Source organism: Myxocyprinus asiaticus, chromosome 3, assembly GCF_019703515.2.
Source record: "Myxocyprinus asiaticus isolate MX2 ecotype Aquarium Trade chromosome 3, UBuf_Myxa_2, whole genome shotgun sequence".
Classification (NCBI taxonomy): Eukaryota; Metazoa; Chordata; class Actinopteri; order Cypriniformes; family Catostomidae; genus Myxocyprinus; species Myxocyprinus asiaticus.
This window is the reverse complement of record NC_059346.1, coordinates 2,787,091-2,813,242: the sequence shown is the minus strand read 5'-3', so window position 1 is coordinate 2,813,242 and position 26,152 is coordinate 2,787,091. Positions and strand designations below refer to the sequence as shown.

Sequence of the window (26,152 nt, the reverse complement as noted above, 5' to 3'; positions counted from 1 at the left end):
CGTCTTTTCGTTGAATTTCCAGCAAAAATCAAATTTCTAATGGAAAAATTTGGACTTACCGCCCACTCCTATTCTGAACCATAAACTACACCACTTTGTGACTGGTCAGCGGTCTTTGTGTTGAAGGTGGTATTCTTTGCAGATCTCATCTTGGAAGTTTAAATGCAAGTTTTGGTTCTTGTCTTAAGAAAATGGTCACTGCAGTACATTGCATGTCACTCAGCTTTGTGAGGATACGATTGGCTGCCTTAGTGTCACGGACCAATCAGAGTTCACCGCTTTGATCTGTGCTCCATTACAGCTGCTGCTAATTGCACAGTATGCACATTTTATTTTCCTTTATTATTTCATATTTAATCATTATTTATTTGGATTGCCAGAGGTCCAGAAATGCAAAATAACAGTATTTCAGAGATCATAACTGAACACTCCACACTGAATTAAACATTCAGCGTTGTAAAGTCATGTGACAATAGTGTATTATATTAATGTTAGGAAAGGTGTACTACTCGTACTATTTTTGCCATATCTACTGTATGACAGAAATAGTAAGAAAAGTATTGTAATAGGCCATCCTGAAGTTTTAAAAAAAATACGTTTTTAAAACAAGTACTATGCAGTGTACAGTAAGAAGTACTGTAATCCATTACAAACATACCCCTTCAATAGTTTTCTTCAATATTTCTGGATGTATTCTGTTGATCACAAGAATATAACAGCATGTGTAACTGTTTACAGCATGCATCTTTTATATTTTGCTGCACATTGTATTTGCTTTTTATTGTTTAATCTAATGCACCTGTTTTAAAGTTGCCAGTCTGTGTGGAGGGTCAGAAGGTCAGGACAGAATTGAGCGAACTGCCATATGATTCATTTTAAAGCAGACAAAACTGAATGAACCTGAGCAGAGGGTCAAAGAGTAATTTACTACTGTAGTATTACAGTGACCAGGGTCATGACCCTTATGCAAACAGATGGCACTCGTTTAATCAGCCTTGATTCTAACCTGTAGATCACAGAGGTCAACTAGAGTCACACAACACAGATGCATCATTCAAACAAGCACAAACATGTGAAGCTTTGTGTCACAAAAATGCTATTGTTTGAAAGGCATTTGGAGGTTTTAGATATGTTATGATAGTTTCCATTCTGTCAAGAACGAGTTGTAGCTCTGACCCTTTGCTATTGACCTGATCTTGATTGTTAAAGTGATAGCTTACCCAGTTATGAAAATTCTGTCATAATTTCCTCGCTTTTATGTTGTTCAAAACTTGTATGACTTTCTTCTGTGGACCAGACGCACAAGCACAATGCTGTTTTGAGGATTCGCACAAATCTAGTGATTGACTTTAGACTTATACAGTATATATTGCATGAGTAATATGGGCTACTTTTAATGTGCTTTTTTGTCCTTTTTGCAGCTTGGCAATGCCTGATCACTGAATACTTGTTTTTTAATATCTCTTTCTGTGTTTCAAGGGAAGAAAGAAAGTCATGCAGGTTTGGAATGACACGAAGGGTTGTAAATGATGACTGAATTGTAATTTTTGGGTGGAGTGTTTCTTTAACACACTCATGGTGTCCTCTCCTTTAATGGTGTCAGATGTGGCTGCAGTGTTGCGTTCAGGCTCGACTCCTCATGCAGCCGAACTCTCTCGTCCTGAGCGCATGCCAACCACCAAACACAGAGAGCTGCCTGCCATCAGTGTGAAGTCTGGCTCCTCCTCCAGCCCCACACCACCCAAATCTGAGACCACACACCTGTCCCCAAAATCTGCAGGCTCTCAACCGACCAGCCCCCGAAAGGCCAGCCCTACACATGATGTGAGAGAAACTACACAACTACTACACCATCTTTCTGTCTGTCTGTCTGGCCGTTTGTCTGTCTGTCCATCTATATATCTATCTGTCTGTCTGTCTATCTATCTATCCATCTGTCTGTCTCTCTATATATCCATCTGTCTGTCTCTATATCGTCTGTCTAACTGTCTGTCTGTCCATCTGTCTGTGTCTCTCTCTCTCTCTCTCTCTCTCTCTCTCTCTCTCTCTCTATATATATATATATATATATGTATCCTTCTGTCTGTATGTCTGCCTGCCTGCGTGCCTGTCTGTCTATCTGTCTGTCCGTCCGTCTCTCTCTCTTTTCTGTCTAACCACCCGCCTGTCTGTCTGTCACTCTGTATATCTATCCATTTGTCTGTCTGTCTGTCTGTCTGCCTATCTATCCATCTGTTTGTCTGTCTGGCTATATATCTATCCATCTGTCTGTCTGTCTGCATATCTATCTGTCCATCTGTCTGCCTGCCACTATCTATCTATCCATCTGTCTGTCTGTCTGTCTGCATATCTATCCATCTGTCTGTCTGTCTGTCATCATATCTATCTGTCCATATGTCTGCCTGCCACTCTTATCTATCTGTCCATCTGTCTGTCTGTCTGCCTATCTATCTATCCATCTGTCTGTCTGTCTGTCTGTCTGCATATCTATCTGTCCATATGTCTGCCTGCCACTCTATCTGTCTATCCATCTGTCTGTCTGTCTGCCTATCTATCTATCCATCTGTCTGTCTGTCTGCATATCTATCTGTCCATATGTCTGTCTGTCTGTCTGTCTGTCTGCATATCTATCTGTCCATATGTCTGCCTGCCACTCTATCTATCTGTCCATCTCTGTCTGTCTGCCTTTCTGACCATCTGTCTGTCTGTCTGTCTCTCTATTTATCTGTCTATCCGTCTGCCTGTCTGTCTGTCTCTATCTATTGTTTGTGTATAAAAAAAGGTTTAAAAACTAGCTGTTGAAATTCAAAGTTGTCATTTAGGATGAAGATCATTTGTTGCTGTAATTGTCTGGGTATTTTGTGGTCTAGTTTTCACAGCTCAAATAACAGGGTGGAGTGTTGATTGAAGTTACTTTAAATTGTTGATCTTAGTGCGTTTCAGCCAGCTCAACTCTAATATTTCAGATAGAGATTATTTTGGGGTAAACTGATCCCGGGTCAGAGTGCAGTCGCTACCCGGAACGCGTGCAGCTGTCTAAAGCTGATATCGGGTGAGATAATCCTGTGCTGTGCTGGCTTATAAAAGTTGTATTAGTTGTAAGTGATTATCCATAAAAGGTTTTACCCTTGAGCTATAAATACAGCCTACATGAGTCAGTTCACTTTCTACTTACAATAGCACTATATTTAGGCGATTTTAGAAGCTGACTGCAAGTTTTTAAAGAGAAGGTCGTTATTAGAGATGCACCAATTTCACAGTGAACGTATGCTGCATGTATGTTATAGGAGTAAATGAGCACAGTATCAGACCAGTATTGGTGCATCATCTTTGTCATTGCTTTTCAGTGTTAAAAGTCAGTATGTTTTTGAGTAACGTGGTTTTAAGGAGCAATTTCTCAGTGTTGGGCGTCTGGGGTCTTAAAATTTTGTACAACCACCAATTTTATGCCTGTAAATATATAAAGTTTAAACCAGGAACAAAACAAATTGATTTGAGTCACCCATCCGATATTGAGTTTGTCTCATATTGCTGAGTGTGTGTGTGTGTGTGTGTGTTTCAGGTGGACACAGCTAGTGAAGTTGAAGAACTGGATATTGATGTTTCTCCAGCGCCGTATGTGAGCAAAGGAGCCGCTAAACTCCAGGTGTTCATCGCACGTTACAGGTAACCATTATTATTTATCGATTTCTTACCTACATGCTAACGCTGTTTCATAACCTGCTGCACATTGAGTAGCCCCGCCCATAGTGAAACCTCATTGGTCAAAATCACACGCAGTGCAAGTAGGTCAATAATAATATATTCGTTAGCATTCCCATTCATCTCAATGGCAGTTGCTAAACTGGCACATGAACTGGCAAAATAATGCAATTTGAATTCTGCCATCTTTGCTCATGATTACTCAGATCCCATACAGGTTTATAGAGCCAATCATATGAGCCATAAATGCCATGTGACTAATCACTCTGCTGTGGCAGGAAAATAACGACTCTGATTGGCTGATGGCACCACAAGAACACACACAGGCCCTTCAATAGCAACAATTCAGGGAAAGGTCCAAAACAGGCTCCTTTAATAAAAAAAAATTTAAAAAAAATATTGGTACATGCATTTTCTTTGTGTGGCCTTTGTAAATGAAATTGTTCAGCGTAATGTTTTTATTTATTTTATTTTTTTAATTTAGGCTTGTGTTTTTATGTCTTGTTCTGAATGCAGCTACAACCCTTATGATGGCCCTAATGATAATCCTGAGGTGGAGTTACCACTCACAGCAGGAGAGTATATTTACGTCTATGGAGACATGGATGATGACGGCTTCTATGAGGGTCAGTTTATTATTTTCAATTCTAAAAAGAAAATACACTACCTGTCAAACGTCTGTACACACCTCATTTTTTATTATGACTATTTTCCACATTTTATAATTATAGTAAAGTCATCAAAACTATGAAATAACAGAAATGAAAGTGTGGTATTTATAAAGTGGCCAAAAAATGTTCAACAAATCAGGACTATCTGATATTCAAACAACATCTGCAGCCTGAAACTGAACTTTTGGATGGATTTTAGGAGGGAATGCACTTAAATGCAAAGGAGGGCTATAGAATGCACCCTTGCTCCCTATTTAGTGAATGACTTAACCTCCAGTGTGCTGTCTGTCTGCACTGGTCTCAGAACAGTTTGAAATGCACCTTATTTTCATCCTAACTCCATATAAAGCCTCTGAAAGCAACATTTTCCAGTTTTTGGATGCATCCATTAATTCTCAATGTGATAATGCACAGTAAATATACAGGAATGCATTTACTAATATTAATGAATAGCACCTTATTGTACAGTGATAACAAACAAAAATATTACAAAATTTAGACTAAAATGAAGCGAAATGACCCACAGATTTGTTACTGTGAAATGTTTTTGGAACGTTTGTCAGAAAACCGCCCCACAGCACACATTTGAGTACTTCATGTTTATCAGCGTTTAAAATAATATTTAAAGCGGCATATCAAACGAAACTAGAGAGGCTATTCTTTACAACCAAACAGGTTTCAGTGAAAAAAATTGAAGAGGTTTCTTACCAGAGGCACTACTGTGGCGCTGCGCCCATAGAAGCAGTTCACGGAAATCGATGCCATGATGTTTAGTCACGTGACTCCGTGCGTCAGCAGTTTAACCCTTATACAGTTTAAATCATTGAAACTGGTTAACATCTCTGTTCATGAGTCTACTAAATGGAAAACATTAAGCAGTCATGGTGTCCATGGCAGGACACCATGAAGGAAGCCACTGCTTTCAAACAAAAACATTGCTGTGCACCTGAAGTTTGCCAAAGACCACCTTGACACTCCACAACACTACTGGCAAAATGCATTCAAGTGTGAACAAACATTTGACTGATAGTATATATTACTATTTTTGCCTAACTGTTGTGTTTAAACCATCTTGCTCTCACTCTCTGTAGGTGAACTGATGGATGGGCGGAGAGGCCTTGTTCCCTCCAACTTCGTGGAGCGTGTGTCGGACGACGACTTCATGAGCATCCACCTTCATCAGACTGGCGATATGTCCCATAATTCCTTCCAGGAGAGCAGTTTTCACAGCGGTAGCGAGCGGTTACACCAACACAACCACCTGCGTTTTGCCCACAGCTCCTCTGAGCGGACTGAGACCTCCACGACAGCATCGGCTCCAGGTGACAACAGTAAAGCTAACACTTCCACTCCTGCGCTGAACGCCCCCCTCACCAACGGCTTGGATCTGGATCTAGAGGAAGTGGGGGTGGACACCGTGCCTTACCCCCGCAAGCTTACGCTAATCAAACAGCTCACCAAGAGTATCATCATCGGCTGGGAAGCGCCGCTTGTACCGGCGGGCTGGGGTTCTGTGTTTAGCTATAACGTCTACGTTGACCACGAGTTGCGAGTCAACGTGCCGTTTGGAACACAAACGAAGGCCGTTTTGGAGAGGCTGGACTTGGCACAGAAGTCATATCGGATAGCGGTGCAGAGCTTGACAGAGCGCGGGAACTCAGATCAGTTACGTTGCAGTATACTTGTTGGCCAAAATGTGCGTGTGGCGCCGACGCAACTGCGCGTTGAATGCGTAACTGCTACCTCGGCCAGCCTGACCTGGCTGCCTAGCAACAGTAACTATGTGCACATTGTGTCTTTGAACGATGAGGAGTGCGAGCTGGTAAAGGCGGGAAGCTATTCACTGTGCCTCAGTAACCTCACTCCTAACCTGCATTACCGCATTAAAGTAGAGGCCCGGCCGCACCGCACAGCCTGGGAGCTACCACCGGAGTGCCGAGAACGCAAAACCGCCGTGACCTCTTTCACGACCCTTACTGCAGGTGAGATGAGTGTGTCAATTCACTGGAGGTTGCTCACTATGTTCCCTTACCGGAAATGCTGACGCAGTTGCGTCATCTTCTGAAGTATCTCAAGTCTTTAGTAAAATTATGAAGTCAAACCCAAAACTGATATAATGATTGATGATATAGGGACCAAGGGAGTAAAATAAGACACAGTAAATTTCTTCTTGTGAGGAACAGATTCAAATTTAAGTTATTATTGAGTGATAATATTTCAGTTTAAATTTCTTTGGCTTGACCTTTGACCCTCACCTTTGTCTCTTAGGTCCTCCTGATGCACCTCTGGACGTGCAGCTGGAGCAGGGCCCGTCTCCAGGAATCGCTCAGATCAGCTGGCTGCCCGTTACCATAGATGCCGCCGGGACATCCAATGGAGTCCGAGTCACTGGCTACACCATCTACGCTGACAAGAAGAAGGTGAACGAGTCTGACAAGTCTGTTTAATCTTAAAAATAACAAAAGAATAGTTCTTTGTTTTTTTTATAAACTCTTGTCATTGATGATTCCATCAAGAGCATCTTTAGCATAAAAAACAGGCTTTGGTCAATAAACATGAAAGCAGACATAACTGTGATGAGTATCATGCATATATTATGAATTACAAATGGAGTCCAAAGGTCTGAGATGACTTGTGAATGTAATGTAATGAGTAAAATGAAAAATTTACATGATTCGTGTAGTATTGGGTTTGTCACCTTTTTGCTGTGCTGGAGCTGGCATGAACAAAACCCAATGATCTTGTTATTCTGATTGGAGAATATTCTAAAGAGCATCTTGTGTATTTCAATGGAAAGAAGGAAATCTGCCATTTGTACAAAGAGTTAACATGATCAATGTCAAAATTATAAAACATTTGATTAGTGACTTAGTGTATAATATACTTCCCTTTAATTTAATTAATTTAAATATTCTAGGCAAATGTAACTGGTGTCTGTTCTAGCACATTATATTACAGATGAACATGTGTAAATAATGACATACAGTAAAGTCAATTTGGATTTCGGTTTGAAAGTATATCAGTGTGTTGTAAAACATACAAACTCATACTCTGTGTCTTGTCTTCAGGTATTAGAGGTGTCATCACCCACAGCAGGCAGCGCTCTGATTGGTCCATCTCAGATCCAGATATTACAGGCGGCCCATGAGCTCACCGTACGCACAATGTCATCGTTCGGCGAGTCGGTGGATTCTTTACCTGTGAATGTTCCTGTAAAACTGCCTGCCATCATGTCCGGTGGCTCTCTGCCTCAGTGCCAGTCTGTGCCAGCTACCGCCTGTGTCCTTGCGGCTGATGCCAACCCAGAGCCTCCTGTATGTGCCACGTCTCTTTCTGCTGCCAAAACTCCTGTCCTGCCACATGCTGCTGTACTAGATGAACACACCACTGGTCCAATGAGGGGAGTTTACATCAACACACCAAAAGCAGTCGCTCGTGATGCGCATCTGCCTGCTGCATCCTACGTAGAAGCCTGGGCAAACCCAGCGTCAGTTGCCCCACTCACTGTTGCCACGGCAGCTCAGGAAGCACCATCACTGTCTGCTTCTCATGCTAACTCATCAGTAAGTCAGAAAAGCATGTGAACACATAACATTTGTAGTGTAAATGCTGATCTGTCCTGACGTGTCCCAGACAACAGTGAAAGGACCACCTACTTACAAGGGTTTTGAACTTTGCTGGTTTGGTGCAGCTTTAATAGAAAGCAAACGTCTGATCAAAAAATTTGGAAGCTTGACTAAAGTAGTGTTGAGAATCCTATTCGAAATGCCATATATCTATGAGCAACAATGTGCCGACTGATTAGGGACAAATTGTATGTAAATGGAGAAGATTTATTACTGTGGATACTCTCCCTAGAAGTGGCCGTCACGCCAAGATGACTCAAAGGGCACAATGCAGAATGCTCAGTGAGGTAAAAAAGAACCCTAAAGTGACAGATAAAGACTTGAAGGAATCGTAGTAACTGGTTAACATCTCTGGTCACAAAAAGCAGTTTTGTTCATCATGTGTAATTCAGAACTGTTGAGTCTTCAGAAGAAGAGAATCAGAATCAGAATGAGCTTTATTGCCAAGTATGCTTAGACATACAAGAAATTTGTCTTGGTGACAGAAGCTTCCAGTGCACAAACAATACAACAACAAGACAGAGATAATAATAAAAAAAATTGACTTAAAATGAAAAGCGAATAGAAAATTTAAGTATATATAGAAATACATAAGACAATTTATATATATATATATATATATATATATATATATATATATATATATATATATATACACATACACACACACACACACACACACACTACCGGTCAAAAGTTTTGAAACACTTGACTGAAATGTTTCTCACGATCTTAAAAATCTTTTGATCTGAAGGCGTATGCTTAAATGTTTGACATTATAAAACTAAAATGTAATTTAAAAAAAAAAAACGTTTTTGAAATTGAAGACTTGGACCAAATAATAAAGGAAAAGCAGCCAATAAGTGCCCAACATAGATGGGAACTCCTTCAATACTGTTTAAAAAGCATCCCAGGGTGATACCTCAAGAAGTTGATTGAGAAAATGACAAGAGTACATGTCTGCAAATTCTAGGCAAAGGGTGACTACTTTGAAGATACTAAAATATAACACAGTTTTGATTTATTTTGGATTTTGTTGGGCAACCAATAATCTGCTCAGCTGTCCGAACTGTTCTTTTTTTTGTCTTCTGATGTCCGATTTCATAGCTGAACCAAACCAGACAGTTATTGAAGTGCAGAGGACAGACTCAATGACTGCTGAGTAGAACTGTATCAGCAGCGCCTGTGGCAGGTTGAACTTCCTCAACTGACGAAGGAAGTACAACCTCTGCTGGGCCTTTTAAGTCAATGTGGGTCTCTCACTTCAGGTCCTGTGAGATGGTAGAGCCCAGGAACCTGAATGACTCCACTTCTGCTATAGTGCTGTTTAGAATGGTGACCGGGGTCATTGTTGGGGTGTTCCTCCTAAAGTCCACTATCATCTCCACTGTTTTGTGTGGGTTCAGCTCAAGGTTGTTTTGACTGCACCAGACAGTCAGCTGGTCAACCTCCCTTTTGTATGCAGACTTATCGTCATCCTGGATGAGGCCGATGACAATAGTGTCGTCTGCAAACTTCAGGAGCTTGACAGAGGGGTCCTTGGCAGTGCAGTTGTTTGTGTGCAGGGAGAAGAGTAGTGGGTACAGCACACATCCCTGAGGGGCAACAGTGCTGATTGTACAGGTGCTGGAAGTGAATTTCCCCAGTCTCACTACCTGAAAGCTGGTGATCCACTGACAGATAGATGTTGGAACAGAGAGTTGGTTTAATTTAGTTCGGAGAATAGCTGGGATGATGGTGTTGAAAGCCGAACTGAAGTCCACAAAAAGGATCCTTGCATATGTCCCTGGTCTGTCCAGATGTTGCAGGATATTATGCAATCTCATGCTGACTGCATCATCCACAGACCTGTTTGCTCAATAAACAAATTGGAGGGTATCCAGAAAGGGTCCAGTGATATCCTTCAGGTGGGCCAACACCCATCTTTCAAATGACTTCATGACCACAGAAGTCAGAGCATCAGGTCTGTAGTCATTAAGTCCTGTGATTTTGGATTTCTTTGGGACAGGGAAGATGGTGGAGCATTTGAAGCAGCAGGGAACTTCACACTGCTCCAGTGATCTGTTGAAGATCTGTGTGAAGATGGGGGCCAGCTGATCAGCACAGGATTTTAGACAAGTAGGTGAAACACTGTCTGGGCCCTGTGCTTTCCGGTCTTTTGTTTCCGGAATACCCGGCACACACCCTCTTAACAGATCTTAAGTGCAGGTTGAGTAACAGGAGGGGGGAGAAGGGTGGTTACAGGAGGTGTTGATGTTTGTGTGAAGTGAAGGTCAGAGCGGGTGTGGAGTGTGAGAATGGCCTTTTCAAATCTACAGTAAAACACATTTAGGTCGTCAGCCAGTTGTTGATTCCCTACAGTGTTGGGGGATGGTATCTTGTAGTTAGTAATGTCTTTCAGTGTTTCTGGCCTGATTGTATAATATTTTATCCCCACTTTTGTATGCATCCTCTTTGGCCTGACGAAGCTGCCTGAGTTTTGCTGTAAACCATGGTTTATCATTGCTGTATGTTAAATGAGTTCTAGTAGGAATGCACATATCCTCACAGAACCTGATATATGATGTTACAGTATCTGTGAGCTCATCCAGATTGGTGTCTGCAGCTTTAAAAACACCCCGATCAGTGCAGACAAAGCAGGCTTGTAGTTCCAGCTCTGCTTCATTGGTCCATCTTTTTAAAGTCTTTACTACAGATTTAGCTGATTTAAGTTTTTGAAGAGGATGAACCAGACAGTGATCAGAGAGTCCCAAAGCTGCTCTAGGGACAGAGTGATATGCATCCTTTAATGTTGTGTAGCAGTGATCCAGTATATTTCTGTCTCTGGTGAGGCATGTAATGTGCTGTCTGTAATTTGGCAGTTCACAGGTGAGATTGGCTCTGTTAAAATCGCAGAGAATAATAATAAGTGAGTCCGGGTATTGTTGTTCCATGTCTGTAATCTGATCAGCCAGCTTTTGCAGCGCTGTGCTCACTCACGCTTGTGGAGGAATTTAAACACTCACAAGAATAAACGAGGAAAACACCTGCGGCGAGTAGAAAGGCATACAGTTGATAAAGAGCGCTTCAAAATTAGGACAGCACATCTTCTTTAACGTTGTTACATCTGTACACCGAATTTCATTGATGTAAAAGCATGTTCCACCACCTCTCGTTTTCCCTGTTAACTCCGCAGTGCGATCCACTTTGAATAGCTTAAAGCCCGGCAGATGTAACACGCTGTCCGGAATGGCTTCACTCAGCCAGATTTCTGTGAAGCACAAGGCAGCTGAGTTTGAAAAGTCTTAATTTGTACGGGTTAGGAGATGTAGTCCATCCATTTTGTTAGGAAGAGAGTGGAGATTCTCTAGATGAATACTCGGCAGCGCTGTTCGAAAGCCATGCTGAAGAAGTTTAACCAGCGCGTTGGCTCACTTCCCTTGCTTGCGTCTCATAGCGCGCTTGAACAACACAGCTTCGTCTCTGACTAAAATGTCCAGCAAAACAACTGAATAGTCAAAAACTGGGAAAAGATTGTCTGGTATGTGCTGCCTAATGTTCAACAATTCGTCCCTGGTAAAACTGATTGGAAAAAAATTACTAAACAAAGGACAAACAAAAAAAAACAACAAAAGAATTGGAGAGCTCCACACCGAGGCTGCCATCCATGGCGCCATCTTGTAAATTGTGTGTAGTGGTCTGGCATGTGTGGGTATAGGAGTGGCCAGGAGTTGGATATCTTTGTGCAAACATGAGTGTTATTCTGCATGTGTCGTCACAGTGTTAAATTGTGAGTCTGAATTTAATACTACACCTCTATCAACAGGTAAGTGCAACTGTAGACATGCCAGTGCCCATTGCCACAGCAGCATCCATGGCTGTGCCCGCTCCCTTGACCATGCCAGCACCCATGCCCACTCAAGTATCCATGGCAGTGCCTGTGTCCATGGCTGTACAACCACCCATGGCAATGTCAGCGGCCATGCCCGCTACTGTTGTTGTACCTGCATCAGTACCAGTGCAGTCCATTGTGGCCCCCACTGCACTGAACCCCTGTAAAGAGACAGACAGTCCCGGTGCCCAGCGTCCTGTTGCCTCCCTCTCCGACTTTCTAGAGGACCCCCTTGCCAAACTTCACACGCCACCACCCAGTTCCACCACACCCAAAGTCAACATCCCTGGGAAGGACCCTCTTGATGTGCCAGATACGCATCCACTGAGGCCTCCCAATCCATCACCCTTCGAGTCGGAGCCTGAGGAGGACAGAGAGAACACCAGGCTAGTATCAATGGAGGAGTTCCTGCGGCCTGTACCTCAACCACGAATAAAGGTTGGTTTACAAAGCATATCTAGAGACTTTTCTCCTTGTGCCAGTTGTTATCATTTCAAACTGCACTCTTGTTGAGTATCTTGGCTTTAGTATAGCTTTCGGAATGAATCTATATTCCCTAATATTCGAATATATTCCCAAAGGGAAACACCTTAATGATACATTTATTAACTGTGGGCCATAATCAACAGACTAGGACCAGCTCTGACAGCATGTGTGGTTCAGGATCTGGATTTGGGAGTTTGAAATGGGAAAGGTGTGGGCTTAGGAAATAGGTTATTGGTTTAGAGCAGGGGTTGGCAGCCTTTTTGACATGAAGTGCCATATTCAAATTTTCCTTGTTAAAGGGTCATGAAACAGTTCACTTTAATTTCGGGGTGGTGGGGTGGGGTCGCCTGCGTAACGGTACTATCAACTCTCTCAACTGACTGATGGTGCTTGAGAGTTTGAAGCGATGGTCACGTGCATGGCAATGACACTAGATTTGACACACGCTTGTCAAAGGGTAAAGGCCACGCCTTGTCATTAATAATATCAAGAACACCCGTGACGTAGATTTGCTGAAATTCAATGGAAAGCTAAATCCGTTACGTCACAACCTGTGACGTTGACTCAATGTTCATTTGAAACCCAGAAGGTGAAAATAGCCCAAAAATTCCTAAATTAACCTTTTCCTCTTGAAATTAAAAGTAACGAATGCTGACATTCTCTGCCCTTGTGTGCAAGACATATGTATATACCTGTTAACATCTCAAAAAATGTGTTGTAGTGTTTCATGACCCTTTAATGGCTGTGCCATTGGGTTAGGTGTGCTGGTCAGGGTAGAAAATAACAGGGTCAGAGGGTAAAATAAGCCATTACATGGTCTGTGGAAGATATCCAGCTAACATATTTGTAAACTTATAATGATGATTTTATTTTTGTAAACATACAAATATTGAAAATGTTTAATTATGTTAATTTTCACTACATCTTTCCATAACAGGGTGGACATGTTATGCTTGACAACATATGACTAATGTCACAACAAATAACTCCAACATTATTTTGCTGAATGGCAGATGTCCATCTCCAAAGTGTGACATCATTTCATATAATTTCATATATTGTCAATTTAAGGTCACAGTATCATGACATTACAGCATTGTGTAACATTATAGTCTTTATTCTTTTCCACAAGCGTATTAAAATTTAAATTGGTTGAAATTAAACATAAATTGCATAAACCTCTGTTGGGGACCTAGAAACCAGGAAATTGTAGGGATGACCCATATAAGTGGGCTTCAAAGGTTTAATGTGTTTACTTGCGTTAGGAATAGAGGTTAGAGCTAGGATTAAAATGTAGGAAAATAGGGGCTATGTTGGTATATATTTTAGGGCTGAGAATAAGAATCCAGGTTAGCTGAAGAGAGGGGGGACAAGGGCTGGATTTAAAAAAGGTTCAGATTTGGGACTTTGGCTTGGTGTTAGGATTTAGGGTTGGGAGTTTGAGTGTGAGGTAAGGAGTAGGTAGTAGGGCCACCTGGTTAGATTTAGCATTAGGTGAAGTTGTGGAATGTCTGGGCCAGGGTGACGGGTTGGAAATTAGGTATCAGAGAGAAGGTATATTTTGGTTTTCTGCATGCTGCTATGTCTTGCATACATTGCACATGACACAGATTTCATCACCAGCATAGTACGTGTGGACTGTCAGTGTACAGCCCAGTTTTTCAGAACACGCAGACAGTCTTATCTGCAGATGCACCTGGCGTTGACTGCTGAAGAGTATCACAGAGCAGTCATAGTGTGCATTCGTACCGAACGTGTACAAAAGTGTCAAATTTAAAAGACTAGAGCGCTCAAGTGTGTGCAAGATGGAAAGGCACAAGGAAATACAAAGGATACCCTATCCTTAAGGTTTGGGTTACAAATTTAGATTACGGTGACAATTTGTATGTAGGAGAGTAGAGGCTGTGGTTAGGGATACAGTTTAGGCTGAGGTTTAAAGTCCAGGTTCAATTAAAAGGTGGGGGTCAAGGCCTGGATTTAGTTAAGGGTCAGGGTTGTAACTAGGGGTTAGAGTTAGAATTTTGGGTTGGAAGTTAGGGTTTGGGGTTAGGAGTAGGGAGGAAAGGACCCCTTCCACTTTGTCAGGGGCATGGTTAAGGGTTGGAGAATAGGGATCATGGTTATAAATATGGATTCAAAGTTAGAATATAACGTTAATGGAAGTTAGGGTTTTGGAACTGCAAGTAAGAATGAAAACCAAGGGTTAGGGTCAGCATTAGGTATAAGGGTTAAGGCTAGGATATACTTAGTTTTTCCGTGTGCAGTTACGTATCATGCAAAGTTGAACACACTAGCCTTTTAAAGTATAATTGTTTGAACGCAAGTCCATATGAGGCGTTCGATGCATGCGCACAATTACTGTTTGTGATACTCTTTAGTACAGTCAGCACCAGGCACATGTACAGATGACGAACATAGACAAGAGCTGTCCATGTGTCTGGAAAAACTGGGATGCATGACGACAAAAATTTGCATCATGCACACTGTGCGTGAGACGTAGCGGCACATAAAAAACTGAAGTATACTTTGGGCATTTGAGGCAAGATATATGGTTTGAGTTAGTGGTAGAGCTTAATTTGATCATTGCTCCAAATGTGGATTTCACACCCCCTGACACGTGGCATAAACTGTTGAAATTAATGAATTAATTAAAGTTGAACCTAGATCTGACCATATGTTGTAGAGTTTTGACCCATTGTCTCAGAAACCTGTGGTAAAGTTATTTTTGTCTGTCAGGTGTATGCTGGTGGTCTTATGGACCCTCCTCCAGACTACCATGGAGAGAGCAGTCGATCCGACCTGTCTGACATCCTGGAGGAAGAGGAGGAAGACCTGTACTCTGAGCCTATCGTTGACAACCCCTTCAGAGGTTACAGTACAGCTCCAACAGGCAGGGTATGTACCTGCACGTGAACACTGTAGAATTCCTCAACAATCCTTTGGAAAAATCATTGCGTCCTCACGCGAAGTTATACATATTACAAGTCCTGTGATTGGTGGATCATCTCACCAGTGAACACTTACTTTACTCAGTGTCTCGCAAGCTTTGCTACATAATAGATTTTAACTGTAGGGAGTTGAATTGCTTAGTCTTCCACAATGTCCTAACAAAGCGATGAAAGCTGTTTATGTAAATTTAAGTTTTTGTTCTAACCAGCCATAATTGTGACAAGTCACAAGACATTTTGTCAGTTGCAGATGTGATGTGAAATCTCATTGGTACTAAATCCTGCTCAACATGACTACATATTAAACAACCAATATGTTCTGATTGGCTGTGATTGTGTTGTCACGCATCTAGTTTGCTTTTAATGTGAACAAATTACTCATGTGGAAACTTGTTGCATTGTGCCTGGTTAGGACTCTGCCATACTTATGTATAATTTTTGTTCTTTCTGTTCTAATATTTACTCTGTTGCATTTTAATTTTCTTCTGTTTTTTTTCCTCATTTTCTTCTATTTTCCTTTTTTGACACCAAAAACAACAACCTTTACCTCACCTATATGTGGGCATGCATGCGCACACTTCTCGATCTCTCTTCTTGCCCTTTACCTATGCCCTTCTCACCCTGATAACTCCCAACGTTCTTCTAAAATGACCCCAGTCTGAAATGTGGGAACCTGACAGCGATGAAGAGATTTTGGAAAGGATTATAAAGCTCCCTCTTCAGGCCTACCACAACAAGCAGCTATTTAGCATCCCAGAGGTCACAGAAGAAGAAGACAGCACCGAATCGGAGCCCCACACTAGACCATCTCCAGGTCGGACTGCCTCAGGCAAGGGCCACTTATGTGGACATGAAGTTCATCAACATTCCCCCAACAAAACCAGATCCGAATTGCCTGTAGTGAGGTACAGAGGGACGGTTCCGGTCAGAACTCGACCTAGAGTGCACTATGCTGACACGGTGGACACCATTAAATATCTTGATGACGAAGATGTGGAGTTGGACTCGGATAGTAGTCTGTACGCTGGGCCTAGCACTGGGAGTCAACATGTCCGCCGCACACGGCACAAAGGCCATGGCGATCAACTTAGGAGAGAGGCCCTACTCCGTAACCATATGACGTCTGACCTTGCTGGGGTCGCAGGGTCATCAGGAGCAGGGCAGGGACCGTATTTGATTAGCAAGACTGTACACCGCGTAAAGTCGCCCACTGGAACCTCATCCGAGATTGACGTAGAATACGGAACCGATAACGATGAGGAAACTCAGGTCTTTGATCCTGGAGAGGTGGTGCTTGAGCAGATGAGCGCGGAGTGGTGGGTGGAGGGTGGTAACCATGACTACCACCACCTGCCCCTGACAAGCAGACCTCAACCAGAGCTGCCCACTAGCAACCGCTCATGGGTGTGTCCGTCTTCTTGTTATACCTTAACCATATTCCCTTGACAACCAGCTCATCCATTATGGACATGGCTGAAACCTTTTGCATCCTAAAAGGTTTCACTCACTCACTCACTCCAGTCACTGTTCTCATCTATACACTATAGCTCAACATACAAAGTGTTTGCATTATTACATTTGGGGGATTTGGAAGGTATTTATCCGATGCATCTTACAGTACATTTTGGAGTGTACATTTTATAAGACCATGCAGTCCCTGGAAATTGAACCCATGACCTTGCCATTGATAGTGTTGTGCTCTACCATTTGAGTTCCTGAAACAAAGCATGTAGTATCACAGTTGGACAGCTCAGAATGTCTGCTTAGAGTAATAATTTCAATTGCATTTGTACAGGGACAATCCCCCAATGGTTGATTGCTTAAGGTCACAATTTTGATGGTTCACAGCTCGTTCCTTATAGGATTTGAACCAGCAAACTTCCACCTATTGGCCCCGAACTTTGGCCACAATCCCACACCATCTTAATGTTATGCGGTAACAGTAATATAAGATTCCACCATGTACACAATGAGTCTCAAAAACTGATTTACAGTGGATGCAAAAGGTTTAAGCCTAAATATCTAGTTCTGTGCAGTTGACTCTGTACCCTACACCCTCCCCTTTTCCCTGTCTCGAGTCAAGGCATCTTTGAATTTGTAGCTGATGGCTTTACGGTGCGTGTTTGTCCTACGTCTTATTCTTTCCAGTGTTCAGTTAGAACAGCTCTATGTGCTCTACTGAATCTCCCTTGCATGCCAAAAATGGGGTGGTGCTTATCCCATTTGTTGCTGACATCTTCTGTCCAAGTTGTCCAAAAACTGTTGTGACTGTTCATGGCAGAGACAGGGTAACACTGTATGTACAACTGCATTATGTTGTACCTGCTGTACATTTGTTCCCGTATCACCACTGTAATGTTGCTGAAAACAACTTCAAATGCTTTCTCTGTTGACCTTGAATCAAACCCTGCAAGAAAATGCAATTTAAGCTGGTAGATGTGTTTTGGAGTATGGTAGTTGGTCGACCAGCTCATGACCAGTGCGGACCCACTAGAAACTAGCTACTATGTTCTAAATCACAGCTACAAGCTTAAGCTGGATTTTCCAGCAGGGAGTTGCTTTCAACAGAGTGTTTGTATGTGTTTCAAGGCTCCAGGCTGTGACCAAGATTGACATTTTTACAATATCTCAAAATCTAGTTGCTATTAGTGGACAAAAATGTGTACACCATGCAAACAAGATGAGTCAAGAGTCATCAGTATTTTTGGTCCATTTACCTGGAAGAAAAAGCTATTTGCATAACGTTTTGTCAACTTTTAGGAGAATGTTAGCATATAGATGTTAGCCTCAAATCTAACAGACAAGGGCCAAAAGCCACAGCTAAAAAAAAAAAATTTATATGATCTATAATCACATATTCAAAGTGCATGACTTTACTTTCCTTTACAGCAGTGATTTTTGGTTAATGTTCCGATATCAAGCTAAGTAGTTATGCAATAGAACATACACCGATCAGCCACATCATTAAAACCACCTGCCTAATATTGTGTAGGTCCTCCTCATGCCGCCAAAATAGCACAAACCTGCATCTCAGAATAGCATTCTGAGATTATATTCTTCTCACCATAGTTGTACATCTGAGTTACCGTAGACTTTGTCAGTTCAAACCAGTCTGGCCATTCTCTGTTGACCTCTCTCATCAACAAGTCATTTCCGTCCACAGAACTGCCGCTCACTGGATGTTTTTTGTTTTTGGCAACATTCTGAGTAAATTCTAGAGACTGTTGTGCGTGACAATCCCAGAAATACTCAAACCAGCCCATCCGGCACCAACAAACATCCATGCGATTATCTAATCAGCCAATCATGTGGCTGCAGTGCATAAAATCATGCATATACAGGTCAGGAGCTTCAGTTAATGATCACATCAACCATCAGAATGGGGGAAAAATGTGATCTCAGTGATTTGGACCGTGGTCTGGAGCCCCTAATGTTTGTGTGTGGTAGTACATGCAGTATTCGTAATTTTGCTTTTACGCTGCTGTGATGGTATTGCGTTACTGGATTTTTCCTGTACCAGTCTGTAACAGTTTATTTTTCTCAAATCAGGAGTCATCGGGCAGAGAAGCATCACTTGCAGGTGCAGCATGGTGCAGCCCATGTGATGTCACTCCGAAATCGACACGCTCTGGAATTAGACTGCCAAGAGGTGAGATTCTTAAGAACTCTTTTTCTTCCTCATTCTCTCTCTCCCTCTGTCTCTCTCTCTCTCTCTCTCTCTCTTTCTTTAGAAGAGCTTAACTCCAAACAGCTTGTCACGACATAGGAGGAAGTGGCCACTATGAAAATAGTTACCGTGATGATAACTGACCGCAGCAGCTCTCTGTGTACTGCACACATCTCCAAATTAGATCACATCCTTTTCACCTCTCATTTGTCCATTCTGTCCATTTCTCTTTCTGTGTTGCTCCATATTCCTCCTCTCCTCTCTTTTAGCCTGCAGGTGCTTTAAGTCTTTGTGTCCTCATTTTCGATGCTGCCCTAAACCGTCCCTCCCCAAGTGTACATTCAGACACACACACACACACACAATACAGTAGACGAGTAATGTTTTAAATTAAGCTAATCATAGTTGCCACACACTAACTCTAACCCCAAAATACAATGTTGTATTTTACAATAAAAAAATAAAACATAATTTAGTTATTTATGGATCACTTTTCCCTTTGCGGATGTCTCCAAAATGATGCTTTGTCAGATGTATTTCAGTAAACTACATGTGTATGTGCCTTGTTTGCTGTCTAAAGAACTAGATATAGCTCCCTCCTTCAATGCAGCATGTCTATTTATTCTTATTATTTATTTTTCTTATTTGTCCATTTAGATTTATCTCCTTTAGAATAGTAATAGCGCACCCCTTGTTAACAAGCTGCACGGTCTCTTTGCTCTGCCCTTGATTGTTGCTACTGATGGTCTGATCTTCACTAATGAGATAGAGTACATCTCAGTGCTGGAGCTAAACGCAAACATGACAGACTCCTATTACCACCACAGATTACACCACTCTGGATTGCAACCTACCCTTGACCCCTAACCCTTTACCCCTGATTTAGAAACAGGTAAAAGATCCTGATGGCTTTAGGATGTTGTTAGAATTAAATTGCATTTACAGTTGCATTAATTCATTCACATTTTCATTTATTCATTTATTCATTTGGCAGACATTTTTTTCCAAAACAACTTACTGTGCTTTCAAGATATACATTGAATGTACACACAATGTATTCACTTCATAGAATGATCCTTTGATTATTGAGTATTGTTTTCAGATCATGGGTTGTAAATTTAAGCAAAAATGTGTAAAAGCTTATGCAATATTGTAAATATAGGCATGGCTAAAGGGTGTTTTTATGCCCATGGTGCCTTTAGTTTTTTTTAAATGTTACTACATAAAAACACTATATAATGAAGCAATGCATTAAGTTATATCCTTCCTCTAGAAGATCTAGTCCCTGACATGTAAACTTAAGTTAATAGTTCTTAAAGTTCTTTAAGGTTAATAGGTCCTAACGCACTATTTTGTGTATTTTTGCACAACTGGAACGCTGTATTGACCAATCAGTGTCCAGAAACAGAACTATATGTTTTAAAATGTTCTATGTTTTTCATCTAAAGGTTTAGTTGGATAACTTTCTGTTTTGTAGTTTGGATCTTGTCCATATCACACTGTTGAAAAGTGTTGAAGTTTGTAGATAGCCATCTGTGCATCTCTCTCGGTCTTTCTAGCTCTGTGCGTTTGGATCGTGCGTGCACGTTTCTCAATCGACTCATGGCGGATTAGGATCAGGAGGTTTTAGCATGATTACCTCACTTAAGGACACGCCTGGACCGAGCCATTACGCTTCTACAGGTGGGGGGAGAGGGAACGGCCATCAGTGTACTGACTTATGTGTGTGTGTGTTTGCAGAGTCCAGGGCACCTGGAGAAAATGAGGTGAGGATCTTTGTTGCTCTCTTCCCATATGACCCAGCTGTGATGTCACCCAATCCTGACGCTGCAGAAGAGGAACTTCCCTTTAAAGAGGGACAAATTATTAAGGTGCAAAAGCTTCTCTAAAATAAAAGAAGCTATAATTGTTGCTAGTCTGAGATGAAATTGTAACATTTTTTTAAGATTTATGGTTGTAAATCAGACCCCTTGAGTTTGTGCTTGTTTATAAAGCCTTTTGGATAGTTTGATTGTGATTGCTATGGAAGACAGGGAGGGAAAATATTTTCTAAAATAGATTTGCATTCCCTCACAGTAGTTTTGTGTTCACAAAAAGTTAATTTGGTTAATTTGTGGTACAAGTGAAAACCATGGTTTTACAACAGTATCTATAGTTCAGCTGTGGTATTTGTAGTAAAAGCATAGTAACAACACATTTTACAGTGAGCCTGTTTACATGCACACCAATACGCTGAAAACTTCCAAAAGTCAGCCTATTTTGACAAAGCAAGAAAAACGCGTTTACATAAGATTTGAAATAATCATGTTATTCTCTGATTTTGACATCAAACTGTGAAAAGGTATGTGCACAACACGTGCACACATTGGATAAGCCAGTAAGAATATTGGTAAAGGTGTATATGCAACGCAAAATCGAGGTAATGGGCAAAAATGTACCCGTGTCGACCGGTTTATTCTTAAACCGTTTATGACCTTACACAGATAAAAGAAAGCTGTTTACTATTGGAACTTGGCATTGCGAAACTGCGGATATTGTTGCCTTTTGTATGACGAATCTGGTTCTATTTCCTCATTTGTAGTCGCTTTGAATAAAAGCGTCTGCTAAATGGAAGAGTGTGTCAGTCAATTAACAATGACAAACACACAGATAAATAATTGCTTTACTTTCTGAAAAAAGTTGCATTATTTCATTTACCTCAACACTCCACAAGTTAGGGGCCGTTTACACGACAACATTTTCAACTAAAAACGGAAAAAAATGCGTTTTGGCTGTTCGTTTACACTACAACAGCATTTTGGGGCCTGAAAACGTAAACTTTTAAAAATGGGTTTCAAAGTGCACATTTTTGAAAACGATGATGTCATGCGCAAGCGTATTACATGTTCAGTCTATAGGTATGCGCGCGAGTACTTCAAAACAACACGCGAGACATTAAAAACTACAATGGCGGACTTCAGGACTGTGTTTGTGCTGCTCAAGATTTTGAGTTTATTGACACTTCTCCAGCAAAGTGTAGATTTACTACATCACTGCTACGACCAGCGGTCACCATCTTCATTGTTTGTATTCACCGCTCTATGGAAGAGTGCTTATGTGCGCAGGCGCGTAGTGTTTCTTTACAAAGTGACATCGCCGACTACTGGCCTGGCATGCATAGTACAGCGCTTTTAGTCGTTTTCGCGGATCCGTGTGAACGGGGATCGTTTTGACAACGTTGTCGTCTGTACGCAAAACGTTTCAAAAACTTTTCAGTTTTTAGTACATCGTTGTCATGTAAACGTACCCTTAGTTTCTGTGCAAGTTTCATGACATTTATGCTTGTGTGAAATCTGAACCATTTTCTCATCTGCAGGTTTATGGGGACAAAGATGCAGATGGTTTCTACCGTGGTGAGGCAGGTGGTCATCATGGTTACGTGCCGTGTAATATGGTTTCAGAGATCCAGGTGGATGATGAGGAGACCAGAGACCAGCTCCTGGTGCAGGGTTTCCTCTCCACGGAGGCGTCGATGGAAAAGATAGGTGTGTTTAACACTGCATACTTCAAACATCAATATACATGTACCATATATATATATATGCTTTGAGACTTAAAATGGAAATGTATTGGACTAGTCTGCTGATGTATAGTTTAGCAAATCTAGTGTACTGCCTACCTAGGCAAAATTTTTAGGCTGTAGGTACACACCCAACATTAAAGGATTAGTTCACCCAAAAATTAAAATTCAGTCATTGTTTACTCACTCCTTTGTTGTTATAACCCTATATGACTTTCTTTCTTTTTCTTAACACAAAGGGAGAAATTGTTAAAAAATTTGTGCTCAGTGATGTCATACAATGGCAGTTTATGGTGACCACCTCTTCAAGCTTCAAAAGAACACAAAAGTATAATTCAGAGGTCTATTAAATTATTCCATGAGACTCATGATTGTTATGAAAGCATACGATAAGATTTGATGAGAGACAAACCAAAATCTAATGTATTATTAAGTGAAACTCTTGACTGACCTTTGATCTCCTATGTGCATTTATGAGTCTGCACGCGAGCTTTAGAGCTTCTTGCATGAGAGCAACAGTAGTTACGCAGCACGCGTGAGATGGGGTGTTCAAGTGAAAGCTCGTTTTGTTTAGCTTCAACAGGACCACCAGCGATATTAACAAAAGAAAACACATCATTGCTGCACATAAACCAGAGAACAGAACTTACAAAACATCTCTGAAGAGTTTGTAGTGGAAGAATAGATGCATTTCTATGCCCAGCCTTATTTGTTTTAACCGGAGTCTTCAATCAAACAGTGTGATGGAGGAGGCTGGAGGTAGCTGCAAGTACCGCCGCTCCATATACACATATTACGCAGTCTGTGTTGGGTACCAACTCCCTAGGGGGATACTATTTTACCCTAGGGGGGCACCAGAAGCTCCTCCAGATGCCCTTACTCGCACGTTATACGTTATTTAAGGAAATGGAAACAGTCGCGGAACACAGCTTTTTGAACCAGTGCCAGTTCATAGTGGACAGTGTTACCAGGTGTGACGCCAAATATAGAAACAAAGCAATCGACAGAATGTCCCGTTATGTGTCACAGCTGCTTAGGACAAAAAGCTCTGATTAACATAGAAAAGATAACTTATATTGTGTGTCGTTTGGCGTCTGAGTAGGACACGGTGTGACTAGCTACCTTCAGCCCCATCTCTCTGTTTGATTGAGGACTCTGGTTCAAACAAATAAGGCTGGGCATAGAAATGCATCTATTTTTTGACTATAAACTCTTCAGACATGTTTTGTAAGTTCTGCTCTCTGGTTTATGTGCAGCAATAATGTATTTTCTGTTGTTTTTTTTATTCCCTTTTCTCCCCAATTTGGCATGCCCAATTCCCACCACTACTTAGTAGGTCCTCATGGTGGCACGGTTACCTCAATACCGTCACCTCAATCCAGGAGGCGGAGGACAAGTCTCAGTTGCCTCTGCTTACTACACGCCCCATTGAGGGTGAGAACCACTCATCGCAACCACGAGGAGTTTACCCCATGTGACTGTACTCTCCCTAGCAACCGGGCCAATTCGGTTGCTTAGGAGACCTGGCTGGAGTCACATTTTCTGTTGTTAATATCACTGGTGGTCCTGTTGAAGCGAAACAAAACGAGCTTTCGCTTGGACGCCCCACCTCGCAAGCGCCAGCGTATCTACTGTTGCTCTCATGCAAGGAGCTCTAAAGCTCGTGTGCAGACTCATAAATGCGCACAGGAGATCAACGGTCAGTGAATATTTTCACTAAATAATACATTAGATTTCGGTTTGTTTCTCACTAAACCTTATCGTATGCTTTCATAACAATCATGAGTCTCATGGAATAATTTATTAGACTTCTGAATTATACTTTTGTGTTCTTTTGAAGCTTGAAGAGGTGGTCACCATAAACTGCCATTGTATGACATCACTGAGCACAACATTTATTCACAATTTCTCCCTTTGTGTTCAGAAAAAGAAAGAAATTCATATAGGGTTTTAAAAGCACAGGGTGAGTAAACAATGACTGAATTAACATTTTTGGGTGAACTATCCCTTTAAGACTCAAACAGAATGCAGCAAAATGATGCTGACTTAGAAGATGTCCTGTTTGTCTTAAATTAAAGGCAACATTGCATGCATCACTCTTCACAGATGTCATAATGCATGGAGTCAAGCTAAATATGATGTGAAGGGAAAATATAAACATAATTTATTCAGCTTTGAAAGGCGTTGCAATACTTGTTAAAAAATGCACCATTGTACCCAAGATTAGTTTATATTGCTTGTTCTATTTTGAGGATTGAGCTGTTAGCTTAGCAGCATGCCAACGGCGTCTCATTGGAATCTGTTTTGAATGTTAGTTAAATCTCTTGTGCTCTGCTTGTGTGGTGTCACTCTTGTAGAAACCAGCTTTAAAATGGGTTTCAAGCTAAAAACTTTGAGAAAGGCAGATTTCCCTCGAATTCAAGTTGCTTTTGAAAGTGTGTTTGAACAAACATCCTGTTTAATGTTCTTTCCCACTCCAATTTTTCGTGTTAAAAGCTTTGAACATAGTGTGAAAGCCATAGTAATGTCATGTTTGCAAGCAAATCACTCTTTCGAGTCCATGTATTGGTTGAATGGCTTCGCAAATCAGTCTGAATGATCGTTAGCGAATCAAATCAAATGATGCCATTAAAAATTAATAGGTCAAAAAGTGTGGGAACCCTATAAATATTCATATAAATTATATAAATCTAAAATGTTAATGTAAAAATGTCTCTATTATGTTATTTGAAAACAACAGATCAGTTTTACCTTTCATATTAATGGAGCACCCTGTCATTTCTCTGGATGTGTTTTTTTTAATATAATGTAGGACTGTAAATACATTTTTCATTTTTTTAAACCATTGTCACACGGTTTCATTTCAGATCTCACAGTTATGTCATTCGCAGTCATCAAATGATATCGTTTACAAAAGCGCCAAAGTTCTGCTGCTGTTGTTGTGGTTTTTGTGTGAACACACTGCAGTTCCAAAGAAAAACTTCAAGCATGAATAGATTTTGAAATTAAGCCAAACGCTTTGCTGCAGTGGCGGTTTAACTCTTCTCGCTGATGCTAATGCTTATTATTCTCTTTTTCCAGCTTTAGTTATTTTCTTGTGATGGTTTTGCTTTTTTCTTTTGCCTTCTCATTCATTCTTGTCTGCTACTTGTCTTTTTTTCCTCGTGTCCTGTTTTAAATTTCATAAAGACGCCCGCTTACATGCACAGCTTCCACGCCGCCCCGCTCCACCGCCGAAACCTAGACGCTCCAAGAAAGGTGTGTGTCAGCGCTCGCTGCCTCCTGCATCCCAGATTTCACCTGCCTTTGGTTTGACACATTTCCTCCCATCAGCTTTCTGTATTCTGCTTCTGCAACTCTGACCAAAGGGGGGATGTGTTCATTAAATAGTCTTAGTTTCACTTGCTGAATTGTTGAACCATGTCAAAGACAACATGAAATCAAAATCGACCCTACTTACTGTACTTTCATTATAAATTTCTCTGGAATTATTTTGCACGATTCATCTAATTCTAACGTAAACAGGATTTGTTTTCATAATAAGGGTCAATGGCATGACCCGGATGTATTAAAGCTGAAGTATGTAATTTCTGTGACACCAGCTTTCTGTTTCTGCCAATGG

At 41.2% G+C, this 26,152-nt stretch overlaps 1 protein-coding gene and 2 long non-coding RNA genes across 3 annotated transcripts in view; 1 reads left to right on the top strand and 2 right to left on the bottom strand.

Moving 5' to 3' along the window:
* LOC127423833 (uncharacterized) overlaps positions 1–7,230 on the bottom strand; it is a 34,272-nt gene extending 27,042 nt beyond the window's left edge. The window contains exons 1-2 of the long non-coding RNA XR_007894385.1: positions 7,072–7,230; positions 6,629–6,774 (exon numbers count right to left, since the gene is read on the bottom strand). This is a non-coding gene — a long non-coding RNA (uncharacterized LOC127423833). The remainder of the gene's footprint in view (positions 1–6,628; positions 6,775–7,071) is intronic.
* Positions 1–26,152, top strand: part of LOC127423090 (peripheral-type benzodiazepine receptor-associated protein 1-like) — a 174,633-nt gene that overhangs the window by 134,557 nt on the left and 13,924 nt on the right. Inside the window, exons 15-27 of the mRNA XM_051667130.1 lie at positions 1,604–1,824; positions 3,563–3,666; positions 4,219–4,328; positions 5,465–6,355; positions 6,642–6,793; positions 7,442–7,936; positions 11,805–12,308; positions 15,093–15,251; positions 15,962–16,708; positions 18,854–18,953; positions 20,712–20,842; positions 22,327–22,495; positions 25,720–25,788. Coding sequence (XP_051523090.1) covers positions 1,604–1,824; positions 3,563–3,666; positions 4,219–4,328; positions 5,465–6,355; positions 6,642–6,793; positions 7,442–7,936; positions 11,805–12,308; positions 15,093–15,251; positions 15,962–16,708; positions 18,854–18,953; positions 20,712–20,842; positions 22,327–22,495; positions 25,720–25,788 — 3,852 coding nt within the window. The remainder of the gene's footprint in view (positions 1–1,603; positions 1,825–3,562; positions 3,667–4,218; positions 4,329–5,464; positions 6,356–6,641; positions 6,794–7,441; positions 7,937–11,804; positions 12,309–15,092; positions 15,252–15,961; positions 16,709–18,853; positions 18,954–20,711; positions 20,843–22,326; positions 22,496–25,719; positions 25,789–26,152) is intronic.
* LOC127423843 (uncharacterized) overlaps positions 1–26,152 on the bottom strand; it is a 149,627-nt gene that overhangs the window by 114,914 nt on the left and 8,561 nt on the right. The window lies entirely within an intron of this gene.